This window comes from Mustelus asterias, chromosome 15 (genome assembly GCF_964213995.1).
Source record: "Mustelus asterias chromosome 15, sMusAst1.hap1.1, whole genome shotgun sequence".
Lineage (NCBI taxonomy): Eukaryota > Metazoa > Chordata > Chondrichthyes > Carcharhiniformes > Triakidae > Mustelus > Mustelus asterias.
Window position 1 is genome coordinate 77,660,650 of NC_135815.1, and position 25,079 is coordinate 77,685,728.

General features: G+C 39.2%; 1 protein-coding gene across 20 annotated transcripts in view; it reads right to left on the bottom strand.

Moving 5' to 3' along the window:
• Window positions 1–572: 572 nt before the first annotated feature.
• map4k3b (mitogen-activated protein kinase kinase kinase kinase 3b) overlaps window positions 573–25,079 on the bottom strand; it is a 288,964-nt gene continuing 264,457 nt past the window's right edge. For 18 of the 20 annotated variants that reach the window (XM_078230171.1, XM_078230180.1, XM_078230175.1 and 15 more), the window contains 9 exons: window positions 21,472–21,589; window positions 13,055–13,113; window positions 11,160–11,263; window positions 9,718–9,889; window positions 7,550–7,618; window positions 5,384–5,476; window positions 4,068–4,138; window positions 3,541–3,596; window positions 573–2,229 (listed from right to left, as the gene is read on the bottom strand). In XM_078230171.1, coding sequence (XP_078086297.1) covers window positions 2,142–2,229; window positions 3,541–3,596; window positions 4,068–4,138; window positions 5,384–5,476; window positions 7,550–7,618; window positions 9,718–9,889; window positions 11,160–11,263; window positions 13,055–13,113; window positions 21,472–21,589 — 830 coding nt within the window. In that variant the 3' untranslated portion in view covers window positions 573–2,141. Of the gene's footprint in view, window positions 2,230–3,540; window positions 3,597–4,067; window positions 4,139–5,383; window positions 5,477–7,549; window positions 7,619–9,717; window positions 9,890–11,159; window positions 11,264–13,054; window positions 13,114–21,471; window positions 21,590–22,759; window positions 22,822–25,079 lie in introns of those variants that run through there. The other 2 variants (XR_013499675.1, XR_013499674.1) reach the window with 2 other exon arrangements.

Sequence of the window (25,079 nt, forward strand, 5' to 3'; positions counted from 1 at the left end):
AGATATCTGTGCTTCCAGATCTGAGTCATGGCAGTAATACGAACATACGTACAAATTAGGCACAGGAATAGACTATTCAGCCCATCAAGCCTGCTCCACCATTCAGTAGCATAAATGATCTGATTGTGGCCTCAACACCACTATCCGGCCTACCCTCCACTACCCTGTTAGTCAAGAATCTGTCTATCTCTGCCTTAAGAATATTCAATGACCCTGCCTCTATCATTTTCTGGAAAAAGAGTTCTAGTTTGAGAGAGAAAATATTTCTCCTAAGCTAAAATATTTTAAAATTGTGTCCCTTAGTTTTGTTCTCTCCCACAGGGGCAAATATTCTTTCAGCATCCACCCTGTCAGGATCTTGCATGTTTCACCTCTTATTCTTCTAAATTCCAGTGGATAGAGGGCCAACTTGCTCTCATACAATAATCATCCCCCAATTTAAAACATTTACTTTTAATTTAATTGGATATCAGAGTTGGCTTTTAGCCTAAAAAAGCAGAGCATTAATAGAAGCAATAAAGTTAACATAAACATTATTTCAAACCAACATAATTTACAAAGAAAACCTTAAATGCAAACCCTTTGAATTTATTTTACAGTATATACATAACAGGAAACATCTGAATGGATCATGTCAGTAATTTGGCTAATCAATACAAATCAAAACATTTTGTTCCCAATGACCATACCAAATGAAAACATGGAAATATATAAAAAAGTAACAAGCCCATATATGCAATTATGTTGATACTTTATACAAATATTAGGTACTGCAACTTGACTGAATCAGAATACCTCTAATACTAATGTTTTTGTGCTGAGTGTTTCCCACAAAAATTGTATCTACATGAGGTAGAAACACTTAACTAACTTTTGCTACGTGTAAGGGAGCATACAAGAGTTTGGGGAGAAATTCTGAAGTATGTTTATAGATTTGGCAGAATGAGACTTACACAAAGAACAGTTTCAATTGATAAACTGTAATGGGATGTTTCAAACAAACCCCAGCATTTAGAAAAGTCAGGTCATGTTTCAGTTATAAAAGTTATTGGCAGCTGAAAATGTATTACTGAGCGATATTAATGCAATGATATAGTGTTACACCAAAAGTTGTGTGTTACTTTATGAACCAAGACTTTTGAACATTTTGAATGTTGGTATCATAGTTAGTTTAAGCTTTTTACAGTGTTTTCATTTTTCCATATACAAAAAAGTACAATCTTATTTGCTTTTGGAGTCTTGCCAGGTGGGGTTAACATGACTTCAGAGCAGAGAAAGGATACTGTCATATTTACTTTTTACCAAGTAAAATCCAGATGTCATCAGGATAGTAAAAGTAGGCCAACCCAATTTTGCGTGGTTAAAACATGATACATAAAATACATCAACAGCTATTAAACTGTAGCAATCTTCTACTGCTCTTGAAATAGGACAGTTAAATCCAAATGGATGCCCTACAATTCACAACTTAACCACATGAGTAAAATACATCACATTTTATCAGCATTATTGTGCAAACTTAATACCAGTGTACTTGCAAGAAAACTGCTAAAACCAACAAGCATACAAATGGATGTTTGGATTACAACCCTTCAAAGATTATTCCAATTCATATCCAAATGACTAAATTACACTTTAAAATGCAACTGTTAGTCAGATGATTAGATGGGTATACTGCTCATTTCTTGTTGCAAAATATATACTAATCTCAACTAAATAAAGTAAAACCAAAATAATTCCTTAAAAGCAGTACCCAAATTAAGTTTTGCATCATGCAAACCTATACACATTGGTACAGTAAAATACTTACCTGTACATCATATGCACTACTATCTACATTAAGAACTATAGTGTGCGACTTCAACAATATGAAGTACATACTGAAAAAACTACACATTTATGTACATAGATTACATATGGTAAACCAAGCACTTGTGTAGTATTTTGAACTTAAGGTGGCTGTGGCACTTCCACATGTCCTCCATGTAGGTTTCATGCCACAATAAATAAAATATTGATTAATTTTGTCTATGACAAATAGACAATACTGTGGCTTCTGAACAACCTCAAACATTCTTCAATGCTGAAGAAAGCAATTCTGTATTTTCTATGTACACTCCCATTCAATCATCTGATGGCAATTAGTAGCTGTTTTCATGGCCAGCCAAGATGTACAAGTTGCTATTGGCAGTCGGGTTGTCTGTTGGTCTACTTTCCAGCACCACCACCCTACAAGGAAATAATAAAACATACTTAATGGATCTATGATTATTCAATCAGCATCCAAATCAAACTATAATTAAAAGACATTTGGGTCACCAAAGTCACATTGGCATTGTCCTGTGTTACTAAATTCTACAGTCCAAGATGATCCTAGATACATTAGCACATTTGTGCTGAGTTTACAAATCTCAAGTAGGGCAACTGTGACATTCTGGCAACTGATCTCTGCATCTCCAAGTCCATTGGATGAGAATGACAGAAAGGGGCAGAAACACAAGATTCTTATGATTTGCTATTTAGCAACCCCTTGTAGAGAATGATATAAGTATAGAGTATAGAATCATTGAGCCCCTATATTGCAGAAGGAGGCCACCCGGCCTATCAAGTCTGCAACAACCCCCCGACAGAGCATCCCACCCAGGCCCTATCTCTGCAATCCCATGTACCCACCCTGCCAATTCCCCCAACCCATCCTGGGACACCAAGGGGTAATGTGGCATGGCCAATCAACATAACCTGCACATCTTTAGATATAGCCTTTTGGATTGATCCAGCTATGACTTTCTTAGGTTCATACATAAAGAATTTATGGGTCTGCCCCACTCATATAGCCATACCAATAAGGCCTATAATGCAAGAACATGGAAAAAAAAGCCCTGGCAAACTAGATTGTGAGAATTGAACATTCTAACTAAATAAACAGTTAAAATCACAAGGGACCTTGACAATCAGGCTTCAATTATTGGATGAATCAAGGCCAGTTCATGGGATTATGGTACCACTTTCCTAAATCACAAAAGGACATCCTTGACTTGTTGATTGAGAAATGCTATTGTCTATATTTATGGAGATGTGTGTGAACTTAATTGCACCAACTAGAAACATGAATATTAATATTCTATTAATTAACTTTTAAATGAATAATAATGATGACTATTTTAAGCCTAGTCTTCAAAAATGACCCACCTCTCATGTTTCTATCCACTACTACTTTAATTTTACTCATCTACATATTTGAATGTGGATTGTCATTTTCTGCAGCAAATTTAATTTACAGTGTTAAAATCTACAATGTATTAAATATAATCTAGCCTCAATCTGGTTCTTTATGTACTTTTCACTGTCTGCCACTAGAAGGAAAACTGTACTTAAAAAAAAACAAAGTGTAATCTTTTCCTCAACCTCCCTCCAATCCAAAAGCAACATGAAAATCTGAAGTAGGTTCAGATTTGCTCTTCATCTAAACTAGTTTGAAATACAGAATAAGTAAAATGCTTTTTTTGCAGCATCACCACACAAGGTCTGCATTCTACTAACCTGTCAGAGCCTAAAAGTTTGAAGATTCTTGAATTATCACAAATTTCTTGTGTAATCTAGAAAAAAGTAGTTTTCAGGATTAACAGCAATCCATTTCTAACATATTAACAGATTAATCCCTGAACTATGTTAGTTAGAACAACATTGACAGCTTATCAAAAGTTAAGAAACATCTGCTTCTTCACCATTACTCTATGATTCTCAAAGTAGAAAATCAAGTCTTGTTTTGAGAATGATTCAAATACACATGAAAGATGTTGTCCGCTGTAAAACAATCCAATGCGAGATGACCAATATGAAAGTGAGCACGAGTTATTTTAATTTACTATCATATTGTACTTTGTGGTGAATATTTATATGGAGTAAACATATCCAATAAAAGCACATCCAATTGGAAATCATTGGCTATACAAAATTGAATGATGTAAACTGAACACTACAGTAAATCTGTGATGTCAAATTATTTTCTTTCAAAAGGTTCGTTACAATACAAATAAGTTACAGATGAGAATATTTGTTCCATTTACCTCATTCGACTTAAAACTTCTTCCCTGCATTCCATGTTTCCAGAAAGCAAGAACACTATCCTGTAAACAAACTAACAAATGGGGAAATGCATGTTATTGTCTACTGAGTTTCAGCTGGCAAGAACAATCATTAAATAATTTAAACTAAAAATGCCATTAAAAGATTTCAACAAATTAAAAAGTTATACTTCGACATTTGAAACACTGACAAGCATTAATGTATCTGAAGCAGAACTGCATTATAAAAACATGGTGAAAAAACATGACACGCAAAAGGAAACTATTAACAAATGTCCTCAATGTTGCATTACATCTTTTCATGGAAGCCAATCTAAATTTGTTTTTCAATAGCCAGTTTGTCAATTGGAATATTTTAAAAGCTCTTCTGCGAAGTACTGGGACCCTGCCAACTGCCAGTATATCTGAAAGCCAGTGTTCACAGGCGGATAATTACTTCTCTGTTTTACACATGGAATTAGGTAATTGCAAAAAGTGTACAGAACCTGTGTCCATATTTCATAACAACTTATTTTTGTACAACACTTTTACGGTAATAAAACATGCCAAGGTGCATCACACAAAATACAAGTGCAAGCCACACAAGATATTAGTTCAAATGACCAAAAGCTTGGTCAGAGGTTTCAATCAATGTTTGAAAAGAGGAAAGCAAAGTATAAGATATAGAAAGGGTATCCAAGAACTTAGCACCTAGGCAACTAAAGGTGTGGCCAAAGACAGAATAATTAAAATCACCACACCACAATTGGAAGAGCAGGGACATCTGAGAGGGAGCTGGAGGAGATTGCAGATATAGGGAGGGGTGAGGCCATGGAGAGATTTGTAAGCAAAGATAAAAATTCAAGATCCTGCTTAACCTGGAACCAACGTAGGTTAGCGAGCACAGCACCGTGGTGGTAGGTGAACAAGACACCAGTGACTACTGACTGAACTAACTGTGTTCCTTGCAGACCTGATCCGCATGATTTCAGCAAGTATAGGTGGAACAGAGAAAGATGCGGTGTTCAAAATGGAATGAATCCAAGTCTGAATTTCAGGAGTGTATTAATACTGGAAATGAAAACTGGATTTTATGTTTAACCTTCAGACTCATGTTGAAAATTTGTTGAACTGAATTGACAATTTAAAGTGATGTCTTTTGGCAAAAATAGACTCAAGCTGATAAACTTGTAGGTTGGACAATGCAGCATAAGTAGCAATACAAATTCAATATCTACACATTTTTACAAGTAATTCCCACTTTGAGTAACACCCTGTTTTAGTGTAACATCTCCTTAAGAATAAAGAGAAATCCTTACCTATTGACTCAATTTGAAAAGTGAATGTCAGTTCTGACGACAGCTTTCTGCTTGATTTCAATCTGCCTCGGAGATTTACAATCTTTAAACAGCCTAGAATGTTAAAGTACAGAGTGAAACAAATAAGTAATTGAATGGAATCGGTTTGGTACATTTTTAAAGAACAGAGGCAAAAGTAGTCCCTTAGAAGTGTTTCAATTACTTGTGAAACAAAATATCCTTGCTAATTAACTAACCAAGGGCCCATTTATTGAAATGGGCATATCATTTACTAAATTAGTATTTTTTTTACTTAAAATCTACATGCACACTTTCAAAGTACAGTGTTATATACTTAACATAGCTAGCCAAGTTCAACAGGCAAACGTAATTGGTTTGAGTATAAAAATAGCAACCTGCTTTATATCTATGTCTCTCTAAAATTAGCTTATTAGTAAAAATGTACTCCAATACTGTATCTTGGAACAAGTCATAACAAGTTGATCATCTGTTGAAAATCCAGCTCAGGTAAACCAGCTGAGCAAAACCAATCTTAAAATATGACTCGCTTGATCCTTGCTACATTTTATTATGCCATCTGTAAACCTGCAATTCAACCAAATAGGAGCCAAATTAGCTCTCTTAACTTTCTAACTACTTTTAATTGACATGGTTTGCAGTGAACACGGTGAATCTGTTTAGTATATTTAAAAGTAGGAACTTAGTAGTGAATTCTGCTATGCATGCTGAGAGTTGAAGCCAAATTATGTCTAACCCTGGAAATCTAGCTACTTATAATATACTCTCTTATCAGAAGGTATGGGGACAGCTTGATTAATTTTTGTCAACAGTTGGCGACATCCTTAGATAACAAAGTCTTTCAGCAGATAACAGCTTGAACAAATAAACGCTAGAGTTCTGAATCTGAAACAATATCTTTGAAGGATTCATAACATACTGATCAATTTAAATGGTAAATTTCTGTATTGCTCAGGAGAGACATTTTCTGTCAAAGCTTTTCATCTTGCACTCATCAGGATATTCGCAAGAATACAATGCAAAGGAACTCAACAAATTTATACAGTATAAAAGTGTTGATTGCTTGAGGTGTTACCATGGATAATGCACTAGTTGATGGTGACTGACAATTAACTGCCAAGTATTGTTTGAAATATAAACCAGACAGCTTGACTCTGATTGATTAAGGCATTGCTTTGAGGAATAAACCAGTGAATAGCTGTAATTTATTTTGCTTAGCTGAATGTATGTACACATTCTTCCTGTTTACAAAGAACAGGGCCCAGTTTCTTAATGTATGTAACTTCTTGTGTGCACAAATGCACCCCACCCTCACTGTCACTGGAGAGCAGATTTGAGCACTGCCCTTTCACCTCTGAGACCTGGGTTTGAATTTAATTCAGATTAAAGGAATTAAAATTTCCCCTGTCAAGGACAAGTACCTCAGATAATATCACCATGGACAGTCTCAAATCACTATCTTGGGTCAGTAACACAATACTGGCAATAACGCAGAACAAACTGGTACTAAATTATTAATCTTGCTTAGAAGAGGCATACAAACAAAAAACAATGGCTTAGAATATGGGGGGGGGGCACATTGATACATAAATCTACATCGAGATGTACGAGGCAAGTTTTTTTTTACACAGAGGGTGGTGGGTGCCTAGAACTCGCTGTGGGAGTAGATAGTGGAAGCAGATACAATAGTGACTTTTAAGGAGCATCTGGACAAATACATGAATAGAATGGGAATAGAGGGATATGGTCCCCGGAAGGATAGGGGTTTTAGTTCAGTCGGGCAACATGGTCGGTGCAGGCTTGGAGGGCCAAAGGGCCTGTTCCTGTGCTGTGATTTTTCTTTGAGATTGGTTTGAAGGCATACCATTTGGTTATGTAGAAATTTACCTGTTCAACTGATATTAGCAATGGGTGCCAGTTGTTGCTTATAAATTGGTCACGAAACTCATGGAATGATACAGCACAGAAGGCAGCTATTCTACCCAGTATGCCTGTGCTAGCTCACAGAAAAAACTCAAGTTATTCAGAAACACCTACAAGTAATAAAAAAGCTAGCTACAGCATTTATGTTTCAATATGGTACTTGTAAAGGACATGAAAGTAGTCATTTTTTGAAAAAAAAGTAGTTATCTTGTTTTGGAAACTTACGATCCATGCAGACTATTATTGTATCTCTCTCTAGCTGAGTCACGTGGATGACATTTGCCTGTGGCATATCTGTAACAAGTGATAACACAGTATTACTCATCCTCAGCATATTTGCAGTTTTTTTTAAAGCATTTATGTTCTCTGTGAAATAGTCTAAAGTCTGTGAACCAGTGAAAATTACTCAGACTTTGCTGAGAATTTTTAACTTTTAAATTGGTATTTCCCTGGTGAGTAAAAGGTGATTAAAAGCTGCTTTATCCTGACAAGTTAAACAATCATCTCAAAATGTTTGTTTCCTTACAATTGTTTGTGTTCGAGTTGAAGTGTTATTTTTATAAATGCTCGGCTAAATTATAGTTGTGAAGCAAAACAGGCAACACAAATAAAACTTTAAAATTCAAAACCTGAACTTTTTAAATAGGCTTCAGTAAATACTCACATTTGCCTCTTAAATGATGTGAAGGAAGACAAGAAATGTGGCAAAGTTGCGGAATATTTATCTAACCCCACAAATTACGTAATCAAGTCATGCTCACTCTCTTTCCACAAATTATGGTTGTATGGCAAGAGCAACATGGTGTTACCTGACTCATTCATCTTTTGGACAGGACGTTGTTAAGTGATCTTGCAAGATAAATTTCTCTCTTCAAAAACTGTTAACCACTTAAGAAATTTCATTTTACAACACCTGTTTATGCTCAAATGCCCATACCAATAGATCCACACATGACAGCTGCAAAGTATATTGCCTCTTTTCATAGCATTATTTTGAAAAGAGGCAATGACAACAACCTTTGCACACCAATGCAGCCATATATCTACCTAAACCAGCAAGAGGGCCAACAGCAAATTTCTGAACTAAATAGACATTACTTTCATATTATTGTTCTCTCTCAAAAAGTTAAAAAATGTAGGATCAGACATGGTTTAATGATCTATGTAGATATGTAATATGACTGAACAGAAAAGAAAGTGCCTTGATCAAATCCAATCTTTTTCAGTTTTTCTGTACTGCAACAATATTACTGTGTCAAAAGACATGGGGGGTGATCTTACAAAAAATTTCTATGTGCCAAATGAGCGTGAAAACAGGAGAGAATCATGCCGATTTTTTGGGTAAGTTAAAAATCCAGTCTTACCACACTCGAGCAAAAAATGAAGCAAGATCTGTTTCCCACTAGCAGGAGGAGGGGGCTCACCTGAAAGCTGGCAGCTGACAGCAGAGGGTGAAATTGCACATGCACAGATCTCTCTCTGTTCTCCCCAGCTATCACTGACCTCCATAGCCAATCCTCTCCCCCGGTTGCAGAGTGCGCAGCGTCCTCCTGCCTGCCTCCCTTTAGGCCCCATCCCCTTGACACTGCCTAGTTGGCACTACCAGTGTGCCAGGCTGACACTGCCCAAGGGGCACCCCCCTGCCCCAGACCTCCCGGGGGCCTCAATGGCTTCCAGTCCGACTGGCGAGGCCATCATGACAGGTCCCCGATGATAGGGACCATATGTGATCCTCGTCGGTGAGGACCGTCACCGGCGAGTCTGCTAAGGCAAATTAGCCCAGACAATTTTGTCCCGGGCTCACTATTTAATATAGAATTTAAATATTGAGATCAGCCTGATCTCGCCAGATATCTGATGCCAGTAATATTGAGAGAGGCACGAAATCGTGTGCGAACCAGATTTTTTGCCTCTCTCGTGATCCTACCGGCTCGCCCCACCCATCAACCGATGGAATGAGAAGGTAAAAATTGTCCCGATGGTTATTTTTACTGAGCTAAAGAGACGATATAGATCGTACTGGAAAACCAGTAAATACACAACTAAGAAATAGGCAAAATAATGCAAACAGAAATAAAACGGCAAGAAAGAGTTTACCTTAATCTATTCGTTGCCATCCTCTCTTCCCCCCATAAATAGGCTATGTGTATCTCCTATTGAGAACAATGGTGGGTAAACTCTACTGTCCTATTGTTGCTCTATAACAAGAATTCTGAGAAATCCCACTCAAATCCTTATCTTGAGTTTTGATCTAGCTTTTGTATGGCAATCTTAAATTCTATATATATAGTATACAAAATATGTCATCACATAAGATATTTCCAAAACATTAAAAAACCCTAAGTAAATAAAAATCACTTGCTATTATCTATAATAAATGAGAACTGACATACCTGTTTCAGTAAACCAGCATGAAGTAGAATTTGGATTGACGGTTTCAAATCGTACTACTTGATTAAGTTCTGTTCCTTTACTGACAGCAACACATAACAGTGGGTATTCTTGTTCCGGGACCACTAGCAATTCAAAAACTTTCAATGGATTTGGCAGAGGAAAGTCAACATGCTAGGGCAAAAAATAAAATTCATAGGTTTTACATTACACTGTACACTGGGATGAATCGTTGGGGTGTGCCAAATGCATTAATAAATATATAATTCAATAAATTTCTCATTTTAGAGTATTAATAAACTATTTAGTAATGTCCTAATTCATACTTTACTATTTAAACAAAGCAAGTCAGATGAAATGATTTTGCAAGATATACATCTCTGTAAATATAGTGAAACATGGCGCATTTGTAATATAAAGGCAGGAAAGTCAAACCAAACCAGGAATAAAATGAAAGTTCATGGAAAAGAAAACAAGGTACAAGTTTATTACATAAGGAAAGAAAAGGTCCTCCTACCCTCAATGTCCACTTATGATATTGCACTGCTCACAAACTAGTTACGGATGAGCAAGACTATTTATTTTAGTCAAGAAAGACCCAACAGTTTTTGCCCCCCTACTCCAACAGGGAAGGAAAAACAAAAATTCTAACTAACATGTTTCAGTAAACGAACATGAAGTAGAATTTGGATTGACGGTTTCAAATCATACTACTTAAGTTTTGTTCCTTTACTGAAATCAACATGCTAGGGCATCATTTTATATTTCCTCAAAAAAAATCAACCCTTGGGCCTAATGTAAAACAAGAACCATCACACACATTAAATGAAACCCCCAACGATCAAAGTATCAGTGTTCTTTTAAAATTCAGATCATTGAAATTTAACCAATTTTTCCCCTTGGACATTTCAAACACAAAGACCAACAGTGAAGAACTTTGGTATGTTTTCATGCACTATATGCTATTTGATCATGCTAAATTGTTTAAAAGAAAGTTTCAATAGTGCTCTCTGGTGTAATTTCTTTTGTACAATTTTGGCACAGCGTTGCTTTATTGTTATTTTGCCACAACCCAGTCGGAGTTTTGTGGAGGTGATCTGCCTTATATGCATTTGGAGCATCAGGAAATAGGAAACATAATTCTCATTAGAACACTAGTCTTTAAGAAATCCATTTTGTTGCAATCCAGAATGATTACAATTTGATAAATATCAGAGGACAAATTACAAGATTGCTGTCACTGGGTACACAAACATGCTATTCATAAGACTGAAATTCAAAAAGTACCCATTGAAATAATAATCCATTGGCTCTTAATATTTGTCTCTATGTTGCATTATCTGTCTATTTTTCACTTGCATTTTACAGGAAAAAGTAAATCCACATTGTGGAGTTGGACTGAATGAAGGCGCAAAGCTGTATAATTTTTAAATGTTCCACTTACTTTGATTAACATAAACTTCTGCATTTGCTCAACCCACTCCAACAAGACGATACTGGATTGTAATGCACCACAAAGGTATTTGTGTCCTGTGTAAGGATTTCTTACTGCAACAAACAATAAGCAACTTAGTATTTTTTCCAGCACTGCACATAATATCTTGGATTGCACAATCAACTAATATACCTAAAAATGAAAACTTGTTTGCAGATGACAACAAAACTGAGGACTGCAATTAATTACAAGACATTCATAAATTTGCATAATGGGCAAACAATTGGCAAATGAAGTTCAACCCAAATAAATACAAGGTCGTTCATTTTGGGAGGAAACTACTGTTCCATCTGTAGCCTCCCTTTCCTCTCCGAAGTCCTAGAACATATTGCCCCCACCCATTTCTGTTCCCATCTTTCCCAGAACTCCATCTTTGAATCCCTCCTTTCAGGTTTCTAGCCCTGCCACAGTACTGAAACTGCACTTATCAAAGTCACAAATTATATCCCATGTGACTGTGACAAACGTAAACTTTCCTCCTCGCCCTATCTGCAGCTTTTAACATAGTTGACCAAGCCATCCCCTTTCAAAACCTCCCCACTTTGTCCAGCTGGGCAAGGTAGCTAGTAACTGGTTCCATTTTTAACTACCTAATTGTAGCGAGAGAATTATTTGCAGTGACTACCCTACCCACTCTTGCACTATTATCTCTGGTGTTTTCCAAGGATTTATCTTTGGCCCCCCTTATATTTATCATCCAATTAGTTTTCACAAGTATGCTGTTAACATCTTACTCTACATCACCACCATCTCTCTCGACTCCTCCACTGTTGCTAAATTATCAGACGGCTTATACGACATTAGTACTGGATGAGCTGAATTATTGGGAAAATTGAAGCTATTGTTTTTGCTTCCCGCTCCAAGTTCTGTTCCCGAGACAGCTATCCTTCTCCCTGATAACAGTGTGAGATTAAACCAGCCTGTTCACAAACTTGATGTAATTTTGACCCATCGCAGTTTCTGACCACATATTTGCACCATCATTAAGACTACCCGTTTCCACCTGTGCAACATCACTTGACTTCACCTGTCTCAGCACATCTGCTGATGAAAGCCTCTTGTGCCTTAATTACCTCTAGATTTAACTAGTCCAACTAGTCCTAGCTGGTCTCCCACATTCCACTCTCCATCAGCTTGAGGTAATCAAAAACAGTGCAGCCCGGGTTTTAGCTCAATCCAAGTCCTATACATCCACCATGCCTGTGCTCTCTGGCCTTCGTTAAACTCCACTGACCAAGCAACATCATGATTTTAAAACTCTCACTTGCCCATCCTCACTCTGAGTCCACAATCCTCCAAGATATCTGCACTCCTCTCATTCTGGCTTCTTGAGTATCTCCAATTTTAATTGCTCCACCATTGGTGGTCCTGCCTTCAGTTTCCTCAGCTCATTAAATCTAGAATTCCTTCTCTATATCTCTCCACCCCTTTTTCCTCCTTAAATATTCTCTCTTTGGGAAAGCTTCTGGTCATCTGACCTAATAACTCCTTATGTGGTTTGGTGTATTTTGTTTCATAATTGCTCCCTGTATAACACCTTTGAATGTTGAAGATGCTTTAAAATACAGGTTTTTGATAGATGGTTGTGAATTTTTGGAATTCTCTACTTCAGAGAACAGTGGATGTCCAGTTATTCTGTATATGCAAGACTGGGTTCAAAAGATTTTTAGGCACTAAAGGAATCCAGAGATGTGGGGATAACGCAGATCAGTGGAATAAATATAGAAGATCATTGAATGATGGTGCAACCTTGAATGGCCTATTTTTTATGTTCTTATTCTCAATTTGACTATGACCAGCACTTTACATGGAGATATTTAAGAAGTGAGAAAATATTTCCTTACCAACACAACATTTTTGGCAGCCTTTTGTATCTGGAATTTTTGTAGATACTGCAAACTTCCTACAAAATAAATTTAAGAATTAGATGCTTAATTCATGCAACCTTTATTATATACATTAATAACTAGTGGCAAATTATTGAGTCAAACACTGACTTAGGTTGATCAAGTCAACAGCGAATGTTAGCAGTTTAACACAATCCTCTACTTGCTCAACGTCCAGTTCCACCAGAGGGCCCTGGATAGCAATCAGTAGTCACAACCCCGAGAGATTTTTCTTCCTCCAATCCAGAGGCACAGAGACCAATTCTAGAGCACTCAACTGTTGTCCAAACTGAGTTAACCACAGCACTTGATGCATTTATCCATTAAACCTCGAGGACCTTACTGATATTTGGATTTAGGCATCACATTTTAAATGCTGAAGCAGAAGAGAGAAGCAAAAAAGTTGCAAAATTAAATTCTTGTTAGCAAGGCTTAGAAAATAGCACACGATATAAAAATTACCTTCTCTCTTTGCAGAGCATGAAATTGAAAAACACTTATTTCCAATTTTAATTTTAGAAAAAAGCACTGGAAATAATTTATATTCTGACCAGATGGTTTGCATAATTATAGTGCAAGAATTTCACTGTCTGTTCCTAGATAATACGCTGAAGCTTATAACTTAATTTATTCATTCAGGGGATGTCTGCATTGCTGGCAAGGCCAGCATTTATTGCTCACCTCAAATTGCCCTTGTGTCGGTGACAACTGAGTAACATGCTTGGACATTTCAGAGGACAGTTAAGAGTCAAGTACAATGCTGTGGGACTGGAGTCAGAGAAAGCAAAGATAGCTAATTTATTTCCTTAGACATTAGTGTAACAGAGTTTTATAAAAACGGAGCAGTTAGATGGTCATAATCCAAATGTATATAATCAGCTGAATTTAAATGTCCCAACTGCCATGGTGGGGTTTAAGTATCAGTCCAGGCCTCTGGATTACTAGTCCAGTAACATAACTACTTTGCGACCACAACTGTGGTTATATAACACCATTAAAGTTTTTTAAAGTTTATTTATTAGTCACAAGTAGGCTTACATTAACACTGCAATGAAGTTACGGTGAAAATCCCCTAGTCGCCACACTACGGCACCTGTTCGGGTACGCTGAGGGAGGATTTAGCATGGCTAATTCACCTAACCTCCACATCTTTGGACTGTGGGAGGAAAACAGAGCACCCAGAGGAAACCCACGCAGACACAGGGACAACATGCAAACTCCATACAGACAGTGATCCAAGACGAGAATCGAACTTGGATCCCTGGTGCTGTGAGGCAGCAGTGCTAACCACTGTGCTACCCCAGTAAACTACCTCAAGGCACTTCACAAGAGTGTTATCAAACAAAATTGGATGCCAAGACACAAGTCTTAAACAAGAAAGGTAGGTAGCTGGAGGGGGAATTCCAGAGCTTAGACAGCTGAAGGCACGGCTGCAATGTTGAAGCAACTAAAATTAAGATGTCAAACAGGCCAGAATTTGAGGAGCAGAGATATCTTATAGGGCTGAAGATGTTAACAGAGATAGGAAGGGGGGAGTTCATGGATAGATTCGAGAACAAGGATAAGAATTTTAAAAATATAAAAATTAGGTGGAATTTTCCCGTTCCACCCACCACGGGATATCATAGCGGGTGGGACAGAAATTTGGCAGACCATGCAAAGGTCCACTGACCTCGGGCGGGAATTTCCTGTCCTGAGGCGAGCATGGCTGGAAAATCCCACCCATTGTTTCACCAGGAGACAATGTAGGTCTGCAAACACAGGGGTGATGTGTGAAAGAGACTTAATTCAAATGAAGGCATGGGCAGCAGAGCTTTGGAAAGTTTAGAGGGTAGAATTTGGGAGGCTAGCCAGGAATGGTCAAGTTGAGAGGTAGCAAATCAGAATTTCAGCACCAGATGAGTTAAAACAGGGGAGATTATCAATCAAGTTACCAAGGTTAAATAGCTGTTCTTATTTATGCTGCAAATTAGGTCAGAAGTTCAGCATGAGAGTCAAATGTGCTACCAAACTTGTCAACATATTGGTTTAGACTCAGTCAGTTGCAAAACCGAGGGATTAGGCTAATAACCTGGGAATTATGTTTGGAGCGGGGATAGTACTGTCAGATAAGCAGTCTGATAATTTAGCAACAGAGGTGCACTGGTTGTCACCAGTGAAAACTAATGCTGTGCTTTTGGATGATGCCTCGGAGGGGCAGCAATGTAGATGAGAAGAGGCCAATGACAGACCCTGGGGGTAGGGGTGGGGAGGAACACCAGAGATAATGGTACTGAAACAGGAAGGGATGACATTTTAAATGATAATCTGGCTGTAATTGAATAGGTAACAATGGAAACAGGCAAGTCTGATCCCACCCAGTTAGACGCCAGTGTTGAGATGTTGAAAAAGGTTGGTGTGGTCAACCTTGTGAAAGGCTGCAGATAGGTTAAGAAGGGATAAGGAGGGATAGTTTACCTTTGTCACAGTCAAACAGAATAACATTGTGACTTTGACAAGAGCTGTTTGGTACAGTGGCAGAGATGGAAACCTGATTGGAGGGATTCAAAATGAGGCTCCAAGATAGGTAGACATGTTTGTATTTCAGGCTGCAGAAAGGAGTACAGTGTTTTTTTCCCCCAGAGGTTCTTACTAAGACCACTACTTGTTGTATATTTATGACTTGGAAGTGGGTGTATAAAACATATAAAACGTTGGTTAGGCCACATTTGGAATACTGTGTCCAATTCTAATCACCACACTACCAGAAGGATACTGAGGCTTTGGAGAGAGTACAGAAAACGTTCACTAGGATGTAACCTGGTATGGAGGGTATTAGCTATGAGGCGAGCTTGAATAAACTGGGATTGTTCTCCCAGGAAAGACAGAGGCTGAGGGGGCGACCTGATAGAAGTTTATAAAATTATGAGGGGTATAGATAGGGTGAACAGTTGGAAGCTTTTTCCCAGGGCAGAAATGACAATTACAAGGGGGCACAAGTTCAAGGTAATGGGGGAAAGGTTCAGTGGAGATGTGTGGGCTAAGTTTTTTTACACAGAGGGGAGTGGTGGTCTGGAATGTACTACCAAGTGAGGTGGTTGAGGCAGATACGTTAGCGACATTTAAGACTTATCTGGATAGACACATGAAAAGATTGGTCTAGATAGGACAACGTGATCGGCGCAGGCGTGGAGGGCCAAAGGGCATGTTCCTGTGCTCTTTGCCACAAAAGTACTCATTTCAACTGGAAAGAAACAGTATTGAGATGGACTGGTTTTGAAAGAAGTTATCCTTGTCACATGAAAGCTTTTTTAGTTTGTCCCTGTACAATACAATATACGGCACAAGGACATTTTTCTTTCTCTTTTCAATATGCACACAGGCGAGCAACATGCTCTTTGGCATCTCTCAATGCCATTGTAAAGCCAATTATCAAGTGCCTTACCTCTGTTTTCCGTCCTGATTGAACTATAGGGAAGTACCTGACTTCTATTTCTCTGACTTTGTAGTGGTTTGATACAACTGAGTAGTTTGAAGATGATAACAAAGACAAATTCTGGAACTTCTTATATGGGTGTCAATGTCACAAAGCCACATTCTACCACTGAGCTCATCCAGTGCTGTGAACACATCTATTATTTGCAGCTTTAACCATGTCTCTTCTATTTTATTCATCTAAACTTTAATTTGCCTAAATACATCATCATATAATTATTTTCTCCGAGATCACTGTGTTGATCACTGTGTTTTCTCCGAGATCACTGTGTTGAATCAAATACATGCCAGAATGCATCGGTATTCACGAAGGAGAGGGGCGTGTTAACCAGGAGTGTCTCGGAGGGAGGTGTTGACCCGTTAGAGAAAATCTCCATTAGAAGAGAGGAAGTGTTAGGTTTTTTAGGGAACATTAAAACTGACAAAGCCCCAGGGCCTGATGGCATCTATCCTCGACTGCTCAGGGAGACAAGAGATGAAATTGCTGGGCCTCTGACGGAAATCTTTGTCGCTTCTTTGGACACGGGTGAGGTCCCTGAGGATTGGAGGATAGCGAATGTGGTCCCGTTGTTTAAGAAGGGTAGCAGGGATAACCCAGGAAATTATAGGCCGGTGAGCTTGACGTCCGTGGTAGGGAAGTTGTTGGAGAGGATTCTTAGAGACAGGATGTATGTGCATTTAGAACGGAACAATCTCATTAGTGACAGACAGCATGGTTTTGTAAGAGAGAGGTCGTGCCTTACAAATTTGGTGGAGTTTTTTGAGGAAGTGACAAAAACGATTGATGAAGGAAGGGCCGTGGATGTCGTCTATATGGATTTCAGTAAGGCATTTGACAAAGTCCCACATGGCAGGTTGGTTAAGAAGGTTAAGGCTCATGGGATACAAGGAGAAGTGGCTAGATGGGTGGAGAACTGGCTTGGCCATAGGAGACAGAGGGTAGTGGTCGAAGGGTCTTTTTCCGGCTGGAGGTCTGTGACCAGTGGTGTTCCGCAGGGCTCTGTACTGGGGCCTCTGCTATTTGTGATATATATAAATGATTTGGAAGAAGGTGTAACTGGTGTAATCAGCAAGTTTGCGGATGACACGAAGATGGCTGGACTTGCGGATAGCGAAGAGCATTGTCGGGCAATATAGCAGGATATAGATAGGCTGGAAAATTAGGCGGAGAGGTGGCAGATGGAGTTTAATCCGGATAAATGCGAAGTGATGCATTTTGGAAGAAATAATGTAGGGAGGAGTTATACAATAAATGGCAGAGTCATCAGGAGTATAGAAACACAGAGGGACCTAGGTGTGCAAGTCCACAAATCCTTGAAGGTGGCAACACAGGTGGAGAAGGTGGTGAAGAAGGCATATGGTATGCTTGCCTTTATAGGACGGGGTATAGAGTATAAAAGCTGGAGTCTGATGATGCAGCTGTATAGAACGCTGGTTAGGCCACATTTGGAGTACTGCGTCCAGTTCTGGTCGCCGCACTACCAGAAGGACGTGGAGGCGTTAGAGAGAGTGCAGAGAAGGTTTACCAGGATGTTGCCTGGTATGGAGGGTCTTAGCTATGAGGATTGGGTAAACTGGGGTTGTTCTCCCTGGAAAGACGGAGAATGAGGGGAGATCTAATAGAGGTGTACAAGATTATGAAGGGTATAGATAGGGTGAATAGTGGGAAGCTTTTTCCCAGGTCGGAGGTGACGATCACGAGGTGAGAGGGGTGAAGTATAACTCAGATATCAGAGGGACGTTTTTTACACAGAGGGTGGTGGGGGCCTGGAATGCGCTGCCAAGTAGGGTGGTGGAGGCAGGCACGCTGACATCGTTTAAGACTTACCTGGATAGTCACATGAGCAGCCTGGGAATGGAGGGATACAAACGATTGGTCTAGTTGGACCAAGGAGCGGCACAGGCTTGGAGGGCCGAAGGGCCTGTTTCCTGTGCTGTACTGTTCTTTGTAATTGAGAAACTCCTTGGCTCCGTCTTTCCTTTTGCTTGTGATACTCAGATTTAAAATTCCAGATTCGATCTTTCTTCATCACTGCTTCTAAATTTACTACATTTCTTTTCCTTAGAACCATAGAATTCTTACTGTGCAGAAGGAGGCCATTCAGCCCATTGAGTTTTTTTTATTCATTCGTGGGACATGGGCATCGCTGGCTAGCCAGCATTTATTGCCCATCCCTAATTGCCCTTGAGGTGGTAGTGAGCTGCCTTCTTGAATCGCTGCAGTCCATGTGCTATGGGTTGACTCACAAAGTCATTAGGGAGGGAGCAACTGTGAAGGAACGGCGATATATTTCCAAGTCAGGATGGTGAATGGCTTGGAGAGGAACTTGCAGGTGATGGTCTTCTACTTATCTACTGCCCTTGTCCTTCTAGATGGAAGTGGTCATGGGTTTGGAAGGTGCTGTCTAAGGATCTTTGGTGAATTGCTGCAGTGCATCTTGTAGATCTTACACACTGCTGCTACTGAGCGTCAGTGGTGGAGGGATTGAACCTTTGTAGAAGTGATGCCAGTCGAGCGGACTGCTTTGTCCTGGATGGTGTCAAGCTTCTTGAGTATTGTTGGAACGGCACCCATCCAGGCAAATGGGGAGCATTCCATCACATTCCTGACTTGTGCCTTGTAGATAAATGGTGGACAGGCTTTGGGGAGTCAGGAGGCGAGTTACTCGCCGCAGTATTCCTAGCCTCTGACCTGCTCTTGTAGCCACTATTTTTATGTGGTGAATCCAGTTGAGTTTCTGGCCAATGGTAACCCCAAGATTGTTGACAGTGGGGGATTCAGTGATGGTTATACCATTGAATATCAAGGGCGGTGGTTAGAGTGTCTCTTATGGTGATGGTCATTGCCTGACATTTGTGTGGCACGAATGTCACTTGCAATTGTCAGCCCAAGCCTGGATATTGTTCAGATCTTGCTGCATTTGAACATGGACTGCTTCAGTATCTGAGGAGTAGCAAATGGTGCTGAACATTGTGCAATCGTCAGCGAACATCCCCATTTCTGACCTTATGATTGAAGGAAGGTCATTTATAAAGCAGCTGAAGATTGTAGGGCTGAGGACACTACCCTGAGGGACTCCTGCAGAGATGTCCTGGAGCTTAGATGACTGACCCTCCACAACCACAACCATCTTCCTATGTATTAGGTATGACTCCAACCAGCGGAGAGTTTGCCCCCTGATACCCATTGATTCCAGTTTCACTAAGGCTCCTTGATGCCATACTCGGTCGAATGCGGCCTTGACGTCAAGGGCTGTCACTCTCACCTGACCTCTGGAATTCAGCTCTTTTGTCCATGCTTGAACCAAAGCTGTAATGAGGTCAGGAGCTCAGTGACCTTGGCGAAACCCAAACTGGGCATCACTGAGCAGGTTATTGCTGAACAGGTGCTGCTTGATAGCACTGTTGGTGACCCCTTTCATTTACTGATGATCGAGAGTAGACTGGGCGGTAATTGGCCGGGTTGGATTTGTCCTGCTTTTTGTGTACAGGACGTAGCTGGGCAATTTTCAACTTTGTTGGGTAGATGCCAGTGTTGTAACTGTACTGGAAGAGTTTGGCTAGGGGAGTGGCAAGTTCTGGAGCACAAATCTTCGGTACCATTGCCGGAATGTTATCAGGGCCCATTGCCCCTGCAGTATCCAGTGCGTCCAACCGTGGAGTGAATCAAATTGGCTCGAGACTAGCATCCAAGATGCTGGGGACCACTGGAGGAGGCCGAGATGGATCATCCACTCGGCACTTCTGGCTGAAGATTGCTGTGAATACTTCAGTCTGATCTTTTGCACTGATGTGCTGGGCTCCTCCATCATCAAGGGTGGGGATATTTGTGGAGGCTCCTCCTCCAGTGATTTGTTTAATTGTCCACCACCATTCACGACTGGATGTGGCAGGACTGCAGAGCTTAAATCTGATCCGTTGGTTGTGGGATCACTTAGCTCAGTCTATCACTTGCTGTTTTTGCCATTTGGCATGTAAGTAGTCCTGTTTGGTAGCTTCTGCTCCTGGCATGCCCTCCTGCACTCTCCATTGAACCATGGTTGATCCCCTGGCTTGATTGTAAAGGTTGAGTGGGGGATATGTCGGGCCATGAGGTTGCAGATTGTGCTGGAGTACAGTTCCGCTGCTGCTGATAACCCACAGCGCCTCATGGATGCCCATGAGTCTGTACTGGCTCTCCGAAAGAGCATCTTACCCAGGCCCAGCCCCCACCCTATCCCTATAATCCCATGTATTTACTATGGCTAATCCACCTAACCTACAAATCTTTGGATACTAAGGGACAACATAACATGGTCAGTCCACCTAACCTGCACATCTTTGGACTCTTAATGATATCACTCTTGTAAGGGTTAATACATAACACGCGAGTTGGCATGTAGTGTGGACTTTAGAGATAAGCAATAGCTTTGCTAGTTGGACAATATGAAATGACTTTGAGGACTTAAACAAAATGGTTGTGGCAAAGGTTGAATCCAAGGTAAAGATCTAAATCTTAATGAAGCTCTGTACAGGCATGCTCATTCTTCTATTTAGACAAGTGAGAAACTGGAGGAAGGGTGTGTCTTAATCCTGTTGGGACAGGCAGAAAGATCCTCACCTAGAGCTCCCACGAGGTACTGCCACTTGTGGCTACCTTATTGTATTCTTGAGTGTGTTTGTTTGACTGCTCAATAAAGATCCATTTTAACCCATTCCAATCTCCAAAACATCTAGGAGAGTTTATTCCAACAACTGTAATGTCACAATTCTTAAAAAATCTAACACTGATGCTATTGGAAAACTCACAACTGCACACATCCACTTGTCATGACATTCAATTTTACTTCATCAATTTCTTACTGTGACAGCCAGAATATTTTTAAAATAATTTCATTGAGTATGAAGGAATTGCCTCTTACCTTGGAAGTATTCTGTCAGGCAGTCTATATGCAGGAATAGAGACAGGCAATTTTTGCATTTGTCTAGCATACTCAAAAAGACCCACCAAATTGTGAGAGTAAAGCTGGGAAGCTTTTCCTAAAGAAGTAAAAGAAAAATGCCTTTCAATCACCACTATACCAAGAGTATAAAATATTTACACATTTCATTAGCTGAAAAAAACAGTAATTTAAGGAATTCCAGGTTTATATATTTATTTTTGAATTTTTTTTTATTGAATTCTTCCTCTAGTTAATACTGAATGTCTTAGCTGCATCTTAGTTCTGTATTTTTATATCTGCTCAAAATTATAATACATCACAGTCTCTTTGTGGTTCAACATTAACCTTTGTGATTTTAAATGATCTGTGGCACAATGGTTCGATTTTTCATCTCAACTTGGATCTTCGGGGGCAAGCCTTCTTGAATAGCCAAACATAAGAACACAATTAGGAGCAGGCGTAGGCAATTCAGCCCCTCAAGCCTGATTTGCCATTCAATACGATTGTGGTCAATCTTGTCTTGGCCTCAACTCCACTTTCCTGCCCATTCTTCATATCCCTTCAACTAATTAATTACTAATTAAAAATCTGTCCATCTCCTCCTTAAATTTACTCAATGTCCCTGTATCCACTGCACTCTGGGGTAGTGAATTCCACAGATTCACGACCCTTTGAGAGAAGTAGTTTCTCCTCGTCTCTGTTTTAAGCCAAGTGGTGAAAGCGTTCCCAAATGCTATTTAGGTAGGAAGTTCAGGACTTAGATCCAGCAACGATGAAAGTATAGTAGTATATGTTTAAATCAGGATGATGTATGCTCTTGAGGAAGGTCTAGAGAGGAGCTTGGAGATGATGGCATTCCCATGCAACTACTGCTCTTGTCCTCCTTGGCAGCAGTGGTTGCAGATTTGGGAAATGCTGCCAAAGAAGCCCAGGTGAGATTCACAAACTGAAAACTTCCAAGTGCTGTTCCCTATATTAGATCCCTTTCCAATGTAAATCTCAGTCATGAATGTGTTGGCACAATAAAACATTATTAGAACATAGTATTTAAGGAACAGGAGGAAAAATGGGTCATCCCTCCCAATGAAACACTTTCCATTTAAGTATAAATAAATATATTGTATTTAAAATGGAGTTGTTGATACCATAGGAAATAAAGAAACTTATCCTGTACAACCCTGATACTTGGAAACAAGTTTTAATACTTGCCAGAATAAATTTAGCAGAAAGAGAAATATTTTGGGATCTATTTTGACACTTGACTGACCTTAGTTTTTGATACAACAAATTAACCAGAGATACCGAAGACAACAATGAATCAGGAAAGATCTATGTACAGGAAAATAAGAATATTTGTTACGAGGATGCGTGTTTTTTTAAAGAATAAAGGTACAAATTTCTAATGCCTTTTTTCTGGCTGGATTTTAATAAACTGTTATTAATACAATGCAAAGACTGCCAGCCAACTGAATAAACAACTTGCATGCTACACCAAGACTCTATCTCCTGCTGACTTTTAAATCATTATGCGATGCAACATCAAATATGTAATTACCTGTTGTACAACAATTATTGCAGCAGACATGGTAATCAAATTCCCCTGGAATATACAGCCAGCAAGGCTTTTGAACAAACTGTTTACCAAATCAGACCAGAAATTGGAGGGATATACTGAAAGGCTGCAAGATCTGTGTGTCGCGCTCTCAGAAGTATTGCACATGGTTATCGCCGAGTAACCACCTTGAGAAGAGAACTGACTGCAAACCAGGATATTTTGGGAACAAAACATAAAAATGTGCTCTATATAATTACACCCAGGAAGGCAGCTGAACAAAACGGCTGCAACATGGAATCGCTGCATTGAAACCATTCGAAACACAGCTAACTGTGTACTTAAATTTATTTTCTTCATTAATTGTAAAAAAATATTCAGTCTATCCTCGTATTCTACCAAGTTACTAGTTTATATGTGTGGGGCTCAGGGAATATGTGAGATATATGAATGAAGGTTACAATTTACAAAGTTTTGTTAAACAAAATAAATAACCTTTTCATTCTTTAATTTAAACTCAGAAAACACGCCTGATGAATTATTTATAATCTGAAGTGTACACAGTAGGGCTGCTGCATTAGTGGCAAAACACATCCTCACTAAATTCATAACTAAACCCTGTTACAGAAAGACCTGGAGTGGTAAACTAGGTGAATTAATTTTTACCCCTCCTCACGTGGTTGGAACACACTGTATATTGAAGTGCACTCTATGCTCAACATTAGATACAAACAAGAAGGCTCAGGATTTGCAAAGTTATTGAACCCATAGTGATTTTAAGAAGGGATCTGAGATTAGTGGTAATCTGATTCTTCAAAAGGACATCTCACAATTATAAGCTTTAAAAAGAAAAATCACAAGTTGTGTGTGCTTCAAGAAATGTTACTGATTGCAAACAGAACAAACTCCCAGTTCAGACAGCTGTGTCAATAGCAAGTACTCCAACGTCAGGTTTAGCTCGAAAGATGGAGAGTAAATCTCCTCTACATTGCTCAACCTGCACTGGCGTGACACTTATTCATTTCTCTTTTAACCCATTTTGTAAACAGATTACCAGATTAGTTTTTGTGAGCTGGGCCATGCTAAGTAGAAACTAAAGTGAGATAATGCAATTATTTTACATGTGACCATGACAATTGGCAACAAAGGAAACTTTCATTGAACCCTTCTGGGCTGGATTCAAACTGATATTCCTAAAATGAAAGGCCAGTGTTTAACTCCCTAAGTATGAACACTTAAATCCTCCTCCAGCCCTATATTTGTACATGTTTAAACTGCTTCAGTTATTTCATCACCTCCTTATGAATGTTACAGATAGATGCCTTCAAGATCTTAATCTCTAAATATAGGAAACATTGAAAATCCTATGAAATATCTGTGCTCACTCCACTTCTGGCCTCTTGCTTACCCAGATTTTAATTACTGCAGCATTGGTTACTGTCTCTCCAACTTTCATGGCTTAAAATTCAGACATTCACTCCACTAATTCTCCCTGCCTCATTACTCAGTTAAGACACACAATATTTTTTATTGACTTGGTTATATTTTTAAGTGAAATTTGTGGTTGAGATTTGAAAAAAACAATTCAACCTGGGCATGGAATGAGATTGTTTGGATGAAATACAGATTGCTGTTGGCAGTAAACAGCTGCAGGACTTTTTTCATTACAGGTTGGCATTTCAGAGACATTGGTCTTTCAGGCTATGGAACATTTAGCAAGGAGAATAAAGAAACTATTAAGTCAAAATTAATAAACAGGCATACTTCAAAGCTATGTTTCGCTTTGTTGCGAAGTTAAAATTTAGGAAAAAACATGCAGATAAAAACATGGAGCCATGATGTCTGGAAACAAAAAGATAAGGAATAGATTTGACTGAACATGCTTTAAAAATGCCAAATCAGCTGGTCCAGGTGGTCAAAAGTATTTTGAAAGCTGCCAGAAAGAGTGACACATACAGGCGTTAAGGATGATGTCAGAGTTTGCCTCCTTTTGAAATGCAGAGAAACTAGAAGTCATATTTAATTTATATGCTTG